Source organism: Phyllostomus discolor, chromosome 7, assembly GCF_004126475.2.
Source record: "Phyllostomus discolor isolate MPI-MPIP mPhyDis1 chromosome 7, mPhyDis1.pri.v3, whole genome shotgun sequence".
Taxonomy (NCBI): domain Eukaryota; kingdom Metazoa; phylum Chordata; class Mammalia; order Chiroptera; family Phyllostomidae; genus Phyllostomus; species Phyllostomus discolor.
In genome coordinates this window covers 24,360,600-24,379,210 of record NC_040909.2, presented here as the reverse complement: position 1 = coordinate 24,379,210, position 18,611 = coordinate 24,360,600, and the positions used below count along the sequence as shown (strand labels likewise).

At 41.2% G+C, this 18,611-nt stretch overlaps 2 protein-coding genes across 2 annotated transcripts in view; one reads left to right on the top strand and one right to left on the bottom strand.

Moving 5' to 3' along the window:
- EFHB (EF-hand domain family member B) overlaps positions 1-10,217 on the bottom strand; it is a 47,667-nt gene extending 37,450 nt beyond the window's left edge. The window contains exon 1 of the mRNA XM_028518901.2: positions 9,120-10,217. Within this exon, the coding sequence (XP_028374702.1) occupies positions 9,120-10,052 (933 nt within the window). The 5' untranslated portion in view covers positions 10,053-10,217. The remainder of the gene's footprint in view (positions 1-9,119) is intronic.
- Positions 10,218-14,938: 4,721 nt separating this feature from the next.
- RAB5A (RAB5A, member RAS oncogene family) overlaps positions 14,939-18,611 on the top strand; it is a 30,164-nt gene continuing 26,491 nt past the window's right edge. The window contains exon 1 of the mRNA XM_028517939.2: positions 14,939-15,429. The gene's annotated coding sequence lies outside the window, so the exon portion shown is untranslated. The remainder of the gene's footprint in view (positions 15,430-18,611) is intronic.

The window sequence follows — 18,611 nt, the reverse complement described above, 5'->3', positions numbered from 1 at the left end:
GTACAACCTTGGAGAGGCAGAGCAGGCAGGCTACAGTAGGAGCTGTGTGGACTCAGAAAAGGAAGTTACAGAGGCAAAAAGAAGAGTCCTCTGCTGCTGCTTGCTGCTTCCCTGGTTGTAAGTCTTGTGGGGGCCCTTGGAGTTCAGGAGAAAAGAAGGTGGAGAGTATGTACCAGAGAGAAGGGTGCAGGCAGGCTCCAAGGAGGGTGTGCCCGTTTCCTAATATTTCTTGTCTTTTTGTTTTAATGCCTGGGAAATATCTTTGATTCCATCCTCCAATGCCCTTTTGAGTTTTTATTTAGATAATCATGTTTAAGTGATGGAGAACTCAAGAGTTAGAAAATTTTAGTGTAGATAATAGTTAATAAGCTTTGTAATCAATGCATGTAACAAGCTATTGTTTCCAGAACTGAAGGTATGACCCACCTTGACTCCAGGAGACCATAAGCAGTCCCATCTTGGTGCCCCAGGAGGACTGCAAGCAATCAAGATGGTGTCTGAGCCATTGTGCTCCAGGGTGAGACCCCACAGCCCAGGATACAGATGAAAAAATGCTGCAGCTTTTACATGATTTAACTTTTTTCCTGAATTCCAAACCCCTTACCTATACTTTTCTTCTGCTTACAAAAAGGGTTGGTTTAAAATGGAATTTAAGACAGTCTATTAGGACACAAACCAACCATCTTCTCAGATTACTGGCCATCTGAATAAAGCGCCCATAAAGATTCAGCCCCTGTCTCTGCTTATTGGTTCTGGTAGTGACAGGCAGCAAGAATGCCAGCTTTTCCGGTTTCAGAAGTTCTAAATAGTTCTTCCTTCTCAGGTTGTTCTTTTAAAAGTTCCAATCTTGTTTTATGGATGCAACATCTTTTATCTCTCAGCTTATCTTTTATGTTTACATTTTCCTCTGTTCCTACTGTATTTGTGGAAATATTTTCTGTCACCTTGTTTTGATCCCTCCGTTTCAAGTTGGAGTCTGATCCTATTAAAAAGTTAGGCTCACAGAGATGATTAGTAGCTCGGAGTCTGTTGTAGGACTTGTTGATTCTTGGGGTTTCCTATAGGTGATCCCATTATCAGCCTGGAGCTGCCCCCCTGTATTATCTTGGGCTTGCTGTCTTTGAGGCCCAAAACCACTTTGGGAAAATAAATCCTCAATTTTGGTGGAAGGAAGTGGGGGCTGGGGCAGAGGTAAGGAGTCAAGGAAGCAAAGCATGGAAAGGGGAACTGGGAGCCCTACTACAATGAATATGGACTTTTCAATCCTTTGCTCTTCAGATTCAAGCCTTACTATACCTTCTTCCAAAGGCTGAGTTTCTCAAGGATTATTCCAGGCAAATTGGATCACTTCTGGTTGAAACTGCCACCTGATTCTCCTTACACTTCATTTTTTTCCTGTTCTGCAAAATCAGTTGTCATAACTCATCTTCCTATTTTCTGACATTTATTGAAACTTCTTAATGGTTGTCTCCTCTAATTTCTTTTCCCTTGTGATTTATTATCTTTTAAAAAAAACTATTAAAGGTCCTGACTGGTGTGGTTTAGTTTGTTAGGTGTCATCCCACAAAGCAAAAGGTCACCACACCAGTTCAACTCCAGGTCAGGGCATATGCCTGAATTGTAGGTTCAGTCCCCACTCGAGGTGCATAGAGGAGGCAGCCAATCGACATTTCTGTCTCACATCAATGTTTCTCTCCCTCTCTTTCTCATCTCCTTCCCCTCTCTCTAAAAATAAATAAATAAAAATTCTTTGTTTTTAAACAATTGAAGACCTCAGAAATCAGGAAATTTGAATTGATATAATACTAGTATCCAGTGTAATGACCCTGTCCAAATATCACCAGTTGCCCCAATACCGCCCTTTATAGCAAAAGGAGCAAATCCAAGATCATAGTGTGATTGTTTGGTTCCTCTGAGAAGCAGACACCAAGATTAGACATATAAGAGATTTATCAGGGAAAAGACCTATGAACGATAAAGGAAGAGGAGTAGGCAGGAAGAGCTTTCAGACCATGACACCTGTGAAAGCAAAGAGGTGAGGAAGAATTAAAAAGGAAGAACTCCAAGCACCCTTATGTTCATTGCAGCATTGTTTACAATCACCAAGATATGGAAACAGCCCAAGTGTCCATCAGTAGATGAGTGAATAAAACAATTATGGGCCATTTACACAATGGAATCCTACTCGGTCATAAAAAAGAAGGAAATTTTATCCTTTGTAACAGCATGGATGGACCTGTAGAACATTATACTAAGTGAAATAAGCCAGTCAGAGAAAGACAAATACTATATGATTTCACTCATACATGTAATCTAATGAACAAACTGAACTAACAAGCAAAACAGACAGACTCATAGATGGAGAACAGATGACAACTAGTCGGGGCAGGGAGGAAGTTAAGGGGTGGAGGGGTTGAGCAAAAGGAAAAAGAACTCATGGACATGGACAACAGTGACGTGATTGCTGTGGGGGAGGGGGCGGTGTATAAGGCGACTAACTGGTAATGGAAAAAATATAATAAAGATCATATATATATATTTTTTAAAAAGGAAGTACTCCAGACTATAGCACAATTCTAAGAAAATGTTAGCCAGGCCAATGAATGGTCTCTGAGCCTCAATTTCCCATTAAAGGAATACCATGTTGGGTAGAAAAGATCCAGTTCCAGTATCCTTGCCATGGTTAGTCACTGGAGTGTGGCCTGGCAAATGCTGGGGTAGATACACGGAGGCAACAGGTGGGCAAGGAATCAGGTACACTCCCTGTACATAGCATGTCTTCTTAAAGGGAGAGGAGCCAGATACCTTTACAGCCACCGCCCAGGCATAGCATTTACTTGTCATGTCTCTCTCAATCAGGAACAGTTCTTAATACTTCTTTGTTTTTCATGACCTTGTCATTTTTTTGAATATAGGCCAATTATTTAATAAACAATTACATAATTGGTCTAGTGTCTTCTTATCAAAGTTACACATTTTTTGTCAGGGATATCACAAAAGCAGTGCTGTGTTCTTCTATCAGGGAGCATACACTGTTAATTTGTCCTATTAGTAGTAGTGTTAACTTTGATTTCTAAAGGAAGGCAAGGTCTGCCAGCTTTCTCCAGCATAAAATTATCTTTCCTTTGTAATTAATAATTATTCTCTATAATTATCCAGTTTCTCACTAAACTTTTACCTACCACTGATGATTCTTATCAAAATCATTAGTACTAGATAGTTGCCAAACAGTGACTTTATAATTCCATCATTCCATCTACTTTATGACTTGGCATTATACTGCTAGAAAGCATTCTTTTCTTGCCATTTATTTGATCCTTCCTGTATTTATATCAGTATGGGCTCATGGATTCCTATTTTATTAAACACTAATTTTACTCAATGCCCAAAGTACAACAGTTCAAGCCATCAGCAGCCTCTTCAAGCTTGTCCCTATGCCTCTTTGACATATCTGTATTATTCTTTAAAAATTTTCTGTTTGGCTCTCAAAGGTGTTCCAAGTTGAAATACAAACTGCACCAGCCCTAAAGTCAGCCATTGCCCCAAAGAGTCCTGATTCCTTTTAATAGAGAATGATACTTTGAAATCAAGATCTGTGTTTTGGTGTGCTTATTGTTACTAGAAGTACACGGATTCTAGGTCCTCTTAGAAGACAGAGTTAGGAAATGTATGTATGTATGCAGAAATCTACATTAATTCCATAGTTTTGTTTAGTTAAATGTGTGTACATACATATAAATGGATTTTGACATGAACACAGGCATAGACATAGGCAGAAACAGAGGCATGGAGATAGACATAGCATGAGTTTCCACCAATACCCCCAATTGCTATCCTACACAGAAGAATTACTTCTCTTCTTCTTCTCATATTTGTAGGTTTTTTACCCCTCATTGAGAAACCTGGTTCCTATTGTCCTCCATGTATTTACTTAATCTGCTTAGGCCTCTGTATGAAACCAAATAAGGTCCTACTGCACTGACTACCTCCCTGCTCAGCCACATCCTTGCTCAGTTCCTAACCACACCAGTGCCTCCTCCTGCAGCCACCTCTTCATGAGCCCCCAATGTTACAGTTTCTGGTGACCCATTTTACTTCTCACACGATTAGCTTCCAAGATTCAATTCAACTTAGGAAGACTGATACAAGAACATTTTTAGCTGCTGAAAACCCACCAACCCATACTCGTTATGTCAACTTCTACTCTCCAAACTCAGTGTGGGCTAATATTATGGTTTCATCCTTGCACTGGGCCTTGGCCAAGACCACCATGTTTTATCCATAGATACCCCTAATCCTGAGTATCTCAGAGAAAACATTATGTGTGATAGCATCGATTTCTTTCTGCCCACAAGGCCCTGAACCCATTAGGCAAATAAAACCACCCACTTCTCAGAATTCTGCAGTTTGGCTCTTTGCAAATTCAGACAAAATAAAATTCTGCACCTTTTTTCCCCCAGTACCAGGGCTTGCATAACTAGCAAGTTCTCACAAGATGTGCCAGTGGGTGAGTCCTTTGCTTCCACCCATTCTCCAAATAGCTATCAGGTTCCCTTAGTATAGAACAGGAAAAAAAATAAGTCATCTCTTTGCATGACTTTTATCATATTATACAATCATTGCTTTATTGGTCTCGACTCTCTAGACTCTAAGTTCTTTGAAAGCAGACACCATATCATATTTCATCTTTGTAGACACAGTGCCTAATCTAATCTCTAGTTGTTGTAGACATTATAATTTGTTAACCTTTCTTTGAACCTTTTCTTCCTTCTTCGTCTTTGTACTTCAAGGCTCAATACCGTTTACCAATGTTCTTTGTAAGGTTCAGTTGTTTTTTCAGAATAACCCAGGGTTTCTGCCAGAGTCAGTACATTAATGGAGATCAAAGGACAGTCTCAAAATTTCTTGAAGAAATGAGCATTATAGAGATTTTGATGTCCACCAAGGGCCCTTTCAAGCGCTACCAGGCTTTCACAAAGAAAGAACATTTTTTACCAGACTCTTTTTAGTCCTTGAAGGATACTCCCAAAATCTCCCCTCTGGCCACTATTTCTTGGAGACTTTTCCTGAATACAGATCCACGTTGCTATACCAGACTGTTTTACTAAAAGGACTAGCAAGACCAACAGGGCCTCATGAATCCATTGGAGCAAACCTTCCCTTGCAGCTCGACACCAACTTGGGCAGCAACTTCAAACTGTAGGAAGAGTGTCCTTACGATGAGATGTACCTGCTTCCCTTTTCCCAACGTCGGATAGGCTTCTCATTGGGATGAGCTCCCCAATTCCATGAATGTACCTTGTTGCAAAGCAGTTGTCCTCAGAGATTGATTTTAGCAGGCTCTTCACAATGGGAATTTCCATGTGAACCCTCCTCACAGTCATGCTTGAAACTGGGCTTTGACCTCACCCAAATGCATGCCCTTCCTTAAGGTTGGATGAATTTAGGGCCATCAAATACTTCACCATCCCATCCCTTGGTCAGGATGTTGGAGGATCTCCTGCCCTGCCCCCTTCAGCTATGAGTTCTTTGAAGCTTATAAGCAGTAAACACACATAATACAAAAATTGTTGCAAGTATAAATAAAATTAAAATGATGGAAGGCTTCCCAGTTCTTTGTATATACTAGCATTACCCTAATGCCAAACTCAGAGAGAAACAGCACATAAAGGAAAACCATGGTCCAATCATACATAGGATCATAATGCAAAAATCCTACTAAAATACTGGCAAATCAAATCCAGGAATATATAATAACAATATAACCCAACCAGGTTGGGCTTAACCCAGAAATAGAAAGAATGGTTCACTATTAGAAAATTAATAATTTCAATCTGGAGAAGATGTATTTCAACAAACGAGGGAACTTTCCATGGTTCAAGGTCTATTCCTGATTTGTAAACATTCTTAGCAAACTGAGAGAGGATATAAGTGTCCTTAACTTGAGGTATCAGAAATCTTCAGAAAAAAAAAAAAAAATTCAATAGCGAAGCATCAGAATCATTTCCATTAAAGTCAGGAAAGAAACTTTACTTTCAATATCCTATTATTGGTCACAGGCAATGCAATGACATATAAAACAGAAATGAGGTACATGTACTAAAGAAGGAAAGACAAAAGCATCAATATGATTGTTTACCTAGAAAATCCAAAAGAAATAATAATAAGCAATTAAGATGGTTAACAAAAAGTTGGGGTTCTATCAAAAGTAGCCTAACAGAGTCTGTCATAGTGGGTAGTCATGTCCCAGGCCTATGACTTCTTTTATGCCAGCCTTGTTGATTGTTCTAGCAAATCTAGGTTAAAATGCCTTTGAAATATTAGAAGTCACCTTGGTTGGTGTGGCTCAGTGGACTGAGTGCCAGCCTGAGAACAGAAAGGTCACTGGTTTGATTCCACATCAGGGCACATGCCTGCATTGCGGGCCAGGTCCCCAGTTGGGAGTGAGCAAGAAGCAACCAATCAATGTATCGCTCTCAGACATCAATGTTTCTCTTCCTCTCTTTCTCCCTCCTTTCCTCTCCCTCTAAAAATAAATAAATAAAATCTTAAAAAAAAAAGAAATACCAGAAGTGATACCCCTCCTCCAAGGGGGTGTAACCCTCAAGAGAACACTCAGTCTTAACTATCCTGTAATTCACTCCTCAGCTCCATGTAATTCTGCTTTAATTTCAAATGCAAAAAAAGAAGCTGCAAAACTGTTATTGTCAAGAGCATATTTTTCCCCAGCATATGTGAGTTTGACTCAAACTCTAGAGGTTTGGACATTTCTTACATGGACAAGACTAACAAGAGTTCAGCAAGATGATCAGCTATAAGAAGAAGAAAAAAAATAAAACAAACATCTGTAGCAATTTTCAATCTCATTATAAATCAAATAAATGTGAATTAAAACAACACCTAATAAATCATTATCAATTTTTAAAATCTAGCGGTACAGTCTTTTAGGAAGGGATCTAGCCACAGGAACTAGAAAAAGATCCATCTTTTGACTTCTGCTGAAACTCTATCCTAAGGAAATATTTCCAGACATAGACAAAGAAATACACATAAAGATGTTCATAAAATCTGAATTCTCCCTCCATTATGCCATTCTAATAATGTTGCTAACTTCCTTACTGTCCAAAGCTAATTAATCTTTATCTTATTTACCCTATTAGAGATGTTTTAACATTGCTAGTCACTTTCTCCTTGACTCCCTTCCTTGTGCTATCACATGTAGAAGGTGGTTGTGAGAGTTAGGAGGAAGCAGAGGTTTTAGAATCACCCCTATTGGAAACCGGAAACTCTTATCTGCTTGGGTGTGTCAGGCCTGAAGCCGTAGACAGAAGAACCAATCCAGAAAGGAGAAGCAGATGTGGTCAAATGAGAAGAGAGTGGCTGGAGAAGTCCAAAATGAGGACCAGAAAGCAAAGTGGGTCAAAGACACCCTGAATCCCAAGAGGAACAAAAAAGTCTATATACACAGACAAAATTCTGCAGAATCCCTGTGATTATTTCAGCTGAATGGTATTCTCAAATCTCAGGGTGTGGAATCTTTTATTCTCAGAATATCTTAACTATGCTTCCTTTATTTTCCTCAATACCACTCTCTCAGACTCATCTCTTTCTTCTCTGATCTTTCTCCTATTTAATCATTTAGCCTTCTTTCCATTTATCAAATAAATATTTACCAAATAACCACTATAGGTCAAGCATTGTCATATGCCATGAAGCTACATAAAAATAAGATAAAATCCCTTTCCTCAGGAGCTCACCTAGCTGACATGGCCTTCTCTGACCACCTCATAAATGTGTTACCCAAGGTTCTTGCCTAGATTTCTTCTCTTATCCCCACCCATGGCTTCAATTGTCTCACATTAACCAACTATTGTCATCCTGTAGATATTTCAAACTCGGGATAGCCAACCCCAGATAGTCATCTGCCACCAATATGGAAGAGTTCATCATCAACCTAGAAACTCCTACGTCATCCATCAACTTCCCTCTTTCACCCCATAGAACCACAACTGGATTGCAATTGGTAACAATATCATCTCCTACAAGGCTCTCAAAACCTGCACACTCCTCTCTAGTATTTCCAGCTCCACATTAATTTCAGGCAGACATTACTTTGCAATAGATTTCTAATTTTTTCCTGTCACCCAAAATCTCCCCCTTCCAACCAGTCCATCATTACTACTGATAGAAGAAATATTTTTCTACCAGGAAATTTTCTTTCTTTCTTTTCTTTTTTTTAAAAAATTATTTCTTTTCTTATTAAGATCCACCACTGTTTCTGTATCCATATATTTCCCCCTGTATTTTGGACCTTTAGACTTCCTCCACCTATTTCTTCATCTTCAGCTCTTAACACCATACTGGCTAAACAGAATTGCTTATCTCTCCCAAACACAAGAAGCTTTGGTCATGTTCTACACCTTTCTTTGCCCAAGATGCTCTAACCCTTTTTTTCCATTTGACAAATACTGGCACCTTTCAAGATTAACTCAAATAGTAATTGCTTTGTGAAGCCTTTCCCATCTCCTCCACACAGAGCTGTCCAATCTTTCTACTGTGCTCCGTGCTTAGAGGTATACTTCTGTTAAGGAAAAATCACACTCATTCCCTATTCATTTTGAAATTTAAATTTGTTTAGTTATCTGTCTCCAAATATTGGAATGACTGCCTAACCCTAGAGGTGCTTTTCACTTATATTCCCTGCACCCCGCATAGTTACCACCACAAATCTTTGTGGAAATAATGAATAACTCACAGAATAAATGGTGAATGAAAAAAGAAACATGAATATTAGGATACAACATACATCTCAGTGAGAGGATTGAGAAATGCAGACTGAGGAATGAAATGAAGGTCACAGGAAGAAATCAAGATGAACCACCAGTGTGCACAGAAAACAAAGCTGGCATCCAGGAAGGAAGGTAGAGAATCAGAGGAAATTGGACAAAGTAGCAGCTGGACTGAGTCCAGTGGGACAAGGAATATCAGAATCCCAATAAAATCTTTGAGTCCACACTCCCAGACAAGTCTCATCAGCTTATTGTCTCTATAAAGATATGACTATACATAGTTCCCAGGGAAAATACTAAAAACAAAACAAAAACAAAAACAAAACTTACGCTTGGCCAGCAAGGCATTCGATCAAAAAATTTCCCAGAGTAAATAGGTCTGATGCGATCTGGAGGTTCCAATCCTGGTTCAGTGTTTTCAGCCTCCTTTTTATCTTCAGGTTGTTGGGCAAACTGGCACTCAGGAGGTTCTATCACCAAGCCCATTTGGGGTTCTGTATTCATTTCATCTGACCCCTCTGGTTGGGGCAGCCCAGTGTCCACCTCCACGGAAGGCTTCATCTCTGCACTGGGCTTCATCACCTCACAGGTGGACTCTTTTCCCAGTTCCTGGCTAGGTTCCACACCCAAAGCTGGCTGCTTCTCCACTGAAGCCCCTAACCCTTGAGGGGTACCAGCCACAGGATCTTGCCTGCTCCCTAGAGCCTGTGGACTTGCACACACTATGTCCAAGGGAGGCCGCGTTATCCTCCCAGAAAGCCCTGCCCGAAGACACTCATTTTCTAAACTCACTCTATTTGGCAACATACCCAGAGAAGGTTTTGTTTCCTGTGAGGCTGAGACCCTGTTGACTCCTAAATTACTCCTCTCCATGAGTGTCCCAGAAACATTCTGTCCCTTTAATCTCATTTCAAGCCCCTTGTTCAATGGACATTTTGTTTCTGATGATGCCATCCTTTCCTCATATTTATTACTGACCAAACGGCTCTCCCTCGATGGGAAATCTTCTTTTCCTAATCCCACTCTGAGCCCCAACTGCGTGGGAGATTTTGTTCCCATGAAGACCCTCCTGTCTCCTAAATCGTCCTTTCCTCCGTGGGTTAAACCGAGCTCCACGCTTAGGGGAGATTTCCTTTCAGACACCCTCATTCCTCCTACGGCACCCATCTCTAAGGGGAAACCTGTTCCTGGTTCGAGGGAAGTTCTCAATTCCTTCGGGGGCCCCAATCCTTTGGGGGACTCCACTCGTGCGAAAGAGCACATCTTCGCTACCCGCGGCTTCCTGCCAACCACTCAACACCTAGCGAGTTCTCAGAGCCAAAGGAGGTGGAGGTCTGTTTACCCCGTTACCTGGGAAACAGGGGCGTGGCTTGGTGGGCTATTCTTTCTCAAGGCTATCCTCGCCAGTCTTTCTCCCTCTTTCTCGGCCTTGGTTTCTCGCCCTGTCTTTCTCTCCCTTCCTTCCTCTCTTATTCTTCCTGCCACCCACTTCTTACTAGATTTGGAAGGCAAGAAAACTTAAAGGATGTGGTCTTGGACACTGTATCAAATGCTCACCAATTCTCTTTGGTTTCCCAAGCAATACAGTCCCTTCAGGACCGGATCCGCCGTGGGCTTTCTGCTAGTCGCTGGCCTATTCATTTTACTGGTGACCAGGGAGTGAAAAACACTGTTTGTGGTGGTGATCACTAATTTTGGGTGCTTCCTTGCACAAGTAGACACACACTGTATTTAGTTCTTTTAGTGCTAAAGAACCACTTTAAATTATTATATTGAATTATTAAATTTGTTATATTGGGCATCTGTGGTATAGAAATACCTTGAAGTCTTTGAGAACCCTCACACTTCGATAACTAGGCTTTAAATGACATTTGTAGTTATTACGTTAAAGTGTGAGATGTGTTACACAATATGCATATTTAATTTTTTAAAGATTTTTATTTATTTTTAGGGAGAGAAGGGAGGGAGGGAGGGGAGAGAGAGAGAGAGAGAGAGAGAGAGATCAATGTGTGGTTGCTGGGGGTTATGGCCTGCAACCCAGGAATGTACCCTGGCTGGGAATCGAACCTGGGACACTTTGGTTCCCAGCCCGCGCTCAATCCACTGAGCTACGCCAGCCGGGGCTCATATTTAATTTTTTAAATATCGTGGAAAAATTTTTTCAAGTATGGTATTTCCTTTAAATTGGGTTTACACTCTGTCAGGTTTTAATCAAAGTTTCAACATTTGGTGAATGTTTGTCATGTTCTCCGTATATAGGGGACATAGAACATCTGGCTTAGAATTTGAATAAAATTCATAAGATTCTAGTCTTTTTAAGAACTCTATGAAAAACATGTGAAGTCAAAAAATCATTTAAGCCCTGGCTGGCGTAGCTCAGTGGATTGAGCTCGGGCTGTGAACCAAAGTGTCGCAGGTTCAATTCCCAGTCAGGGTACATGCCTGGGTTGCAGGCCATGACCCCCAGCAACCACACATTGATGTGTGTGTGTGTGTGTGTGTGTCTCTCTCTCTCTCTCTCTCTCTCATTCTCCCACCCTTCCCTCTCTAAAAATAAATAAATGAAATCTTTAAAAAAATTTAAAAAGTGATTAGGGAATACTATCTAACATTTGTAAAAACTGTTTACCATAAATTTTTAGATAGTTAATATAATCTTCTCCCCCTAAACACTTCAAATGACTTGCTAATGCATAAATCAAGGTATGTTGGTATTAAGTGTTTATTCAATTTTTCTGGTTTACAAATGTCTATTGAGTTTCTACTTTGTGTCCATGTTGGGAATACAATGGAATATAAGCCAATCCCTACTTACAGAATTTATATTTTAGTGAGGATAGAAAACCATCAAATAAATCAATAAATAAGATCATATCACATACTGATAAGTTGTGAAGAAAACAGAAAGCTTTGATATGGAGGGAAGATGCCTTATTTTTTATTTATTTACTTATTCATTTTGAGGGAAGCTACTTTAGAATAGACTTAGAAGTCAACTGATGTCCATTGGGCAATTAGTAAGTGACATTTGAGCTTGCATTATACCCTGCAAGGACATAAGCTTTTAAAAATAATTAGCTCAAGTTTCCATAGCCTTTTTTTTCACTGCCTTGCCACCACCCACAATTTCTTGTTATAGTGTCTCCCAGCAGTCCAAGTTAAAAGTAAATGTTACCATTCACTACCACCCATGCAAAGGTTTATTTTTCAAATACACAATGGAGGAAATATACTCTGGAAGAGAAGGCAGAATATATAGGGTACTATGGATGATTGAGAGAGATGCTAGGAATTTGTGAGTGTTTAGAGATTTGAGGGCAAAGGGAGCACTAAGGGCAGTGTTTGCCTCTTTATGACTTTATTTAGGGCCCATCCATTTTGTAGTTCCTTAGCAAATTCTATCAACTAGTAGGATCCCACATTTGACACTAAAATATATACAATTATAAGTCCTCCTCAATCATCTGGGGTTAGGATTTAAAAAAAAAAGTAGAGTGTGAATGGTATTATAAAAGCAAAACTTTGTCCTGACCACTATGGCTCAGTTAGTTGTAGTATTGTCCTATACACCAAAAGGCTGGAGGTTCGATTTCCAGTCAGGGCACAAACCTAGGTTGCAGGTTTAGTTCCTGGTCAGGGCATGTATGGGCAGCAATCAATTGATGTTTCTCTCTCCCATCAATATTTCTCTCTCTCTCTCTTCCTTCCTCTCTCTAAAATCAATGAACATTAAAAAAAAAAAAAAAGCTTGACTATGGCATTTCTCTCTCAAAATTACCACTGGATCTTAGAATTGTTGGCCACTGGACCAACACTCTCCCATGCAAAAAAAAAATTTTTTTAATTATCTATATATGACTAAACTATAAAATATTGTGGGATGTATTAGAGGTGAAGTAAAAGATAAAATTGGTAGAAAGAAATGAAGAAGCAATACCCTAGAATGATGAAATTAATGAAACAGGAGTTCCTAGCAATTTATGCCAGCATTCATGTGTTGTGAGGCCTTCTCAAGGCAAATATTCACCATTTGAAATGTAATACCAAGTTCACAAATATTTTTGTATCTCCCTCTTTTCCTAAGCTCCAAGAGCTCTTCTATATCTTTGTAACTTTCTAAATAAACTTTCACTTATAATTGTTTTACTTTTTATTGATTTTAGAAAGAGAAAGAAATAGACATCGATTTGTTGTTCAACTTATTTATGCATTCATTGGTTGTTTCTTTTATGTTCCCTGACCAGGGATTAAACCCACAACATGGCTCATTAGGACGATGCTCTATCCCACTGAGCTACCTGGCCAGAGTCACCTTCTCTTCTAATCTGAGCCCCCCCCCCAAGAAAAAAGTCCTCTGCAAGGAATTGAAATGATGAGTAAATTATGGTCTTGGCCCTCAAGAACTTTGAAATCCTAGTGGGAATGAAAGACTGAGGAAAGTCTTCATTTCCTAGACTCTAGGCGTGCCTAACTGTAAAATAAAGCAAATGTTAGAACCATTATAGATGTAAAACAAAGTATCGTGAAACTACAAAACAAAAAAGATAACTAAATCCCAGAGAAGTATCCTCAGCTGCTGTCCAAGGAGTTGGTATCCTGGCCAAAGTAAAACCTACAGTGATGGGTGGTAATGGTGCTCCAGGTGGAGAGAACAAAGTGATCAAAAGGCAAGATGAAAATACACAGGCACCACTCTGTGTGTTCCACAGAGTAGACTGGTATGATTGGCGGACAAAATGAGAATTTGGGGAGAGGTAGGCTCTAGAAATAGAATGAAAGAAAAGTGGGTTAAGTCTGCAGCTGAATATTTTTTGGCTCTATTTAGCAAGTAATGAGATACCATTGACCCTTTTTCAAGTGTGACCGGTTGACACGTAAAGAATGAACTGAAAAGGCAAGAGTGTCCATTAATTCCAGTTTATTTAAATGCTATCATGACCCAGGCACAGGGATCAGATCTCATTTTGGGAATGAAAGAGTTTTTGGTGCTAGAGTGAACAATGGATCGTAAAAGTTGAAGATGGTTCTGCCCTTCTCAGTCCAGGTGATTGGGAGGCTGTTAATACGTTTCCAAGCAGAAGCAGATTTGTGGTGGTATAGGTTTGATTTTGGACATACTGTTGACAGGCCAAAACTAATGTGACATAACCTATTTCCTGATTCTTCCTGGGATTGTGTAAGAGGTATTACCATGACTAACATATCATATTTGGGCAACCCCTTGGGGATAAAGTGCCACAGATACTATTAACCTATGACACATTACACTCTTCTGGTTAGTAACTGGGGAGTGATCTGAAAGACTGGCTGTTCAAGGGCTCACATCATCTTCATTGCCTAATGTTGACTGAGCACCCACGGAATACCTTACCCCAAGCACACATCCAAGACAGTCACTGTTGATGTCCTCACAACAGAGCTATAAAGGGTAAACTACATACTGAAAAGTAGCCATTATCCTGAGTGAAAAATCAATTAAACTGTCTACCAAATGACACATTTTGTTTTGTTTGGCTTTGCTTCAGATGCCTGGATAGATACTACCTATTGTGAGATTTAACCAAAGGAACCTGTCTTACCTAGATCTGCAGTGGAGGGTAATGTTTTCAGTTGCTTTTCACTAACTAGAACTGTGCTTCAGAACTCAGGTTCTTTGGCTAGCTTGCATGTTAAGAATTTCATCACCAACTCCGTGTTGATTTTGGGCAAATTACACAATCTCTGTGCCTCAAATGCTTTACCTGTAAAACAGGTGCGCCTCATCCATTAATTCCACAACCATGACCGAAGACTGCTGTCTAGACTGACAAAAGTACCACTTAACTGCCTTTACCGGCCCACCCATCCCCAGGGACGTGTTCAGGGGTTCTCTCCTGGAGTCCGTAGATGGGTTGCCAGGGTTGGGGTGTTGCGGGGTAGCCTGAGAGGGACTGTGAATCAATATTCACCGCCCCACATAGGTAGGAGCTGCAAACGCAAGTTCCCTCCTGCTCTCCCGAGAGCAGCGACGCAATGGAGTTTACCCAGCCCCGAGAGTCCAAGACCGCCGCCCAGATAACAATGGCGCCAGCGAGGGCGGGGCGCGAGCGCCGGTGGGGAGGAAGGCGGTGGGATTGCGGGACCACGTGACACACCTAGCCCCGCCCCTCGACCCGCTCCCGCGGGGAGGGCTTTGAGGGGCGCGGAAGACCTGGGGAAGCGGTCCGACTGGCGGCGGCGGGAAGTGACGAATGGGCGCAGTTCGCTACGTGCCGCGACGTGGCGGCGAGGCCGGCTCGGGGCGGCGGAAGTGGCTCCCTCGCAGGGACTGGAGTGTTTGTGTTTTGGTTCGCGAAGGATCCCGCGGCTGGCCTGAGGGGAGGAGGCAGTGGAGGAGGCGGAGGAAGAATTAGTGGGAGCTCTAGCGCCGGCGGCGGCGGGGCAGAGGAGGAGAAAGAAAAGAGGAAGGCGGAGCGGAGAGAGGCGGAGACCCAGCCCGACGGGGGCGGCACCACGGAACAGGCCCCGCACCGTCCAGTCTGAGGGGAGCGGCGCGAGGAGGAGACGCCCCGCCGCCAAAGCCACAGCCTATTCTCGGACTTGGTCTGGGACCTGCTGCCCGGAAGCTTCAGCCCTGCGGCTCTGCGTGCTGCGGTCTAAGGTAATCACACCATTCCTCCCTATGCTGTGCTGAGACCCCTGGTTATCCGCCGTCCCCAGTCTGTCGGTGGCCCTGCGGCACTCAGTCCCGTACCCCTTCTACCTCTCGCGCGCCAGTGCCTTGGACCAGAGAGTTGTTGAACCTGGCGTCTCATCCTGCCCGCCCCGGTGGCTCACCCTTCAAGAGGCTATGGGCGACTAGGATTTGGGGGCTGGGTGAGGGAGCGACGAGTGTCACTCTCTTCCCTTCTCAAGATGGCGCCGTGAAAGCGTACTGGAGGCCGCGGTTTCGCCGGCCCCCTGTCTTGGCAGTCTTAGGGGGAGGTAGGTCCAGGCCAGAGCCAGGCCCGATTCGAGGGGAAAGGGCCAGAAAGATGGCCCAGGGGCCTGGCGGGCCCGGCCTGTTCCGGCGGTCGGAGTTTGGTACCAGGTACTCTCCAAGAAGGAACCGGGGCCTACAGCAGGTGTGAGTTTGGGGAGCTCCGCCTACCCTAGACTTCCAAAGACAGGGTAATGGAGGGAGGAGAAGGTTCGTCGAGATAGGCTGTTTGGAGATTCTTGTCTCATCGAAGGAGGGTGGTGAACCTCAGCTTTACAGAACTCGAGACAGCTAGGCCGCCGAGCACGCTCATTGGGTAGAGACCATTAAACCTGCTCTGCTGTTCTCCTGGAAGCCGGTTACGTCCGAGACTCGGACTTGAAGCTCTGAACGTCGTAATTCACATGTTTGGTTTTTGTCTTGTTTAATGGAATCAAAATGTTGAATCAGTTGCCTTTCACAAAACTAGTAGGGAAAGAAACGTGCACAACGCTGCGATAATAAGGGACTCCCCAAAACTTTAATTTAAGCCAGGGGCAATATTGGGGCAATAATATTGCCCCTATTACAGTTCAGAGTTGCCGTAAGCAAAAGTCATAGAATAGTGCTTGGCACAATATAAGGACCAGTGAATATTATATTAGCTGCTGTTATTAAAGCAGTTTTTATTAACTGTAGAATAGCAGTTATTTTCAAAACATTAAAATGCATTTTATACAAAATCTTTGTTTTGCAAGAGTTTCTGTAGTTAATAAAAGTGCACATAATGTTTCACCTTAATGTTAAGCTAACTGTATATAATTAAACTTAGTTATTTTCTGTTTGAAAGCCTCTCGGAAACCACAACCCAATAGAAGGCAAAGCTAAATCATAATTTTTAAGAATGGGAATGTGATGTTTTTCCTAATATTTTGGAAGTACAATGGAACATGTTTTCCTTGATGGGTAATTTAATTTACTGTTTTGTAAGGTACTGAGACAACTGGGAAGTATTTCAATTGCTATTGTATATAATAACTGAAGGTGTGTTGGTGCATTTTCAGTCTATATGATTTTTTTTTAATTTGTATTTACTGGTTTGAGAGAGAGAAACATGGATTTGTTCCACTTTATGCGTTCATTGGTCGATATTATTTTTAAGGTTTTATTTATTTTTAGAAGATAAGGAAGGGAGAAAGAGAGAGGAGAGAAGCATCAGTGTGTATTTGTATTTTGAACCAACCAACACCCCCTCCCCCCCCCCGGGACCTGGCCTGCAACCCATGCATGCACCTATACTGGGAATGGAACCCACGACCCTTTGGTTAACAGGCTGGCACTCAGTCCACTGAGCCACACCAGCCAGGGCTCATTGGACGGGATGATTCTTGTATGTGCCCTGACCAGGGCTGAAACCCAAAACTTTGGGCAATCAGGACAGTGCTGTAACCTGCTGTGCTACCCGCCCAGGGCAGCATGATATACTGTTGATATGTGGCCATTACCTCATCAAAGGGCCTCTACCAGTTTTCAGTCCCTCTTCTGTGCCACTATATTAGAGATTTTTTAAAAACATATATTCTCTCATTTAATTGTCACATCAACTATGTAAGTTAGGTATTCCGGAATTAGAGACTTGGAAATGAAAAAACTTGTTCTGGCAGAAATTGGTATAGCTAGCCAGGTTAGATTCCAAATCTGGTATAAATTTAGGGTGGTGGAAGGGTTGGGGCATTTTTTTATTTTGGACAAAATTTTAAATACCCAGAAGTAAGGAGAATAGTATAAGAGAACCCATCACCTGGCTTTGATTCTCTTTATGACCAGTCTTACTTTGTTTACATCCCCATTATTTGGAAGCAGTTCAGACATACTTCATTTGTAAATATTTTAGTGTGTGTTACTAATAAAGGACTTGCAAGCTGCTGTTTAGATAAGGCAGAGGTGATTTTATTGTCTCAAATGTAAGGTCTGTCTCGGATGTTTTTATTAATGAATTCATTGTCAAGAGAGATTCTTACGTAAACTCATTTCATGGGGAAGGCAAATTTCTTAGGAGATACCTAAATGAAATATGACAGTGATTCCAGGGAAAGAATTATCAGATTTAATAGTATAAGTAAGGACATGTCAGATTTTTGATTAAAGATGGGAGAAGAGGAAACTTTAGCATTGACCAGATTAGAGCTCTTTAAATGTTTGTTAATTCCTATGAGATTGAAAACTAGAATTATTAGATGATAAGAGAAGACAGAAGTTGCCATTCAGGCTAGTTTTTTCTAAATTAAGTAGAAAATAAGGACATTTAATTGTTAGGCCCCAAACTATAGGAAACGTAAATAAATAAGATACTAATAAACTCACCATATAGAGAACCACAATTAACACTTGTCCATGTATGTGTACTTGAGCACATGAGGAAACAGTTCTAAGTCTCTTAGCCATTAGACACACAAACCTTGTAGCCAAACATATTTGTTGATCAAGACATGAAGTACAAATTGGCAGGTGGAAAATGGTTAAAGTTATGTGAAGTGCAACATAGGGGATATAGTCAGTAATATTGTAATAACTGTGTAAACTAGAGTTAGGAGGAAGAGGATCACTTCATGAGTTATATACATGCCTAATCTCTGCTGTATTCCTGAAACTAAAATAATATTAAATTTCAACTATAGTTGACAATTAAGATTTAAAAGTACTGTTGCTCCAAAATTACCATTAATTAAACAAAAAATGTATAATTTAGCAGAGATCTCTACATAATAATAGCCAACATTTATTGAGTTCTTATGTTCTAAGAGCTTTCCATTTATTAATATTCCTTAAAACTCTTTTAACCAAGATACTAATGGTTCCAGAACCTGAAACTCTTGAGTCACTTC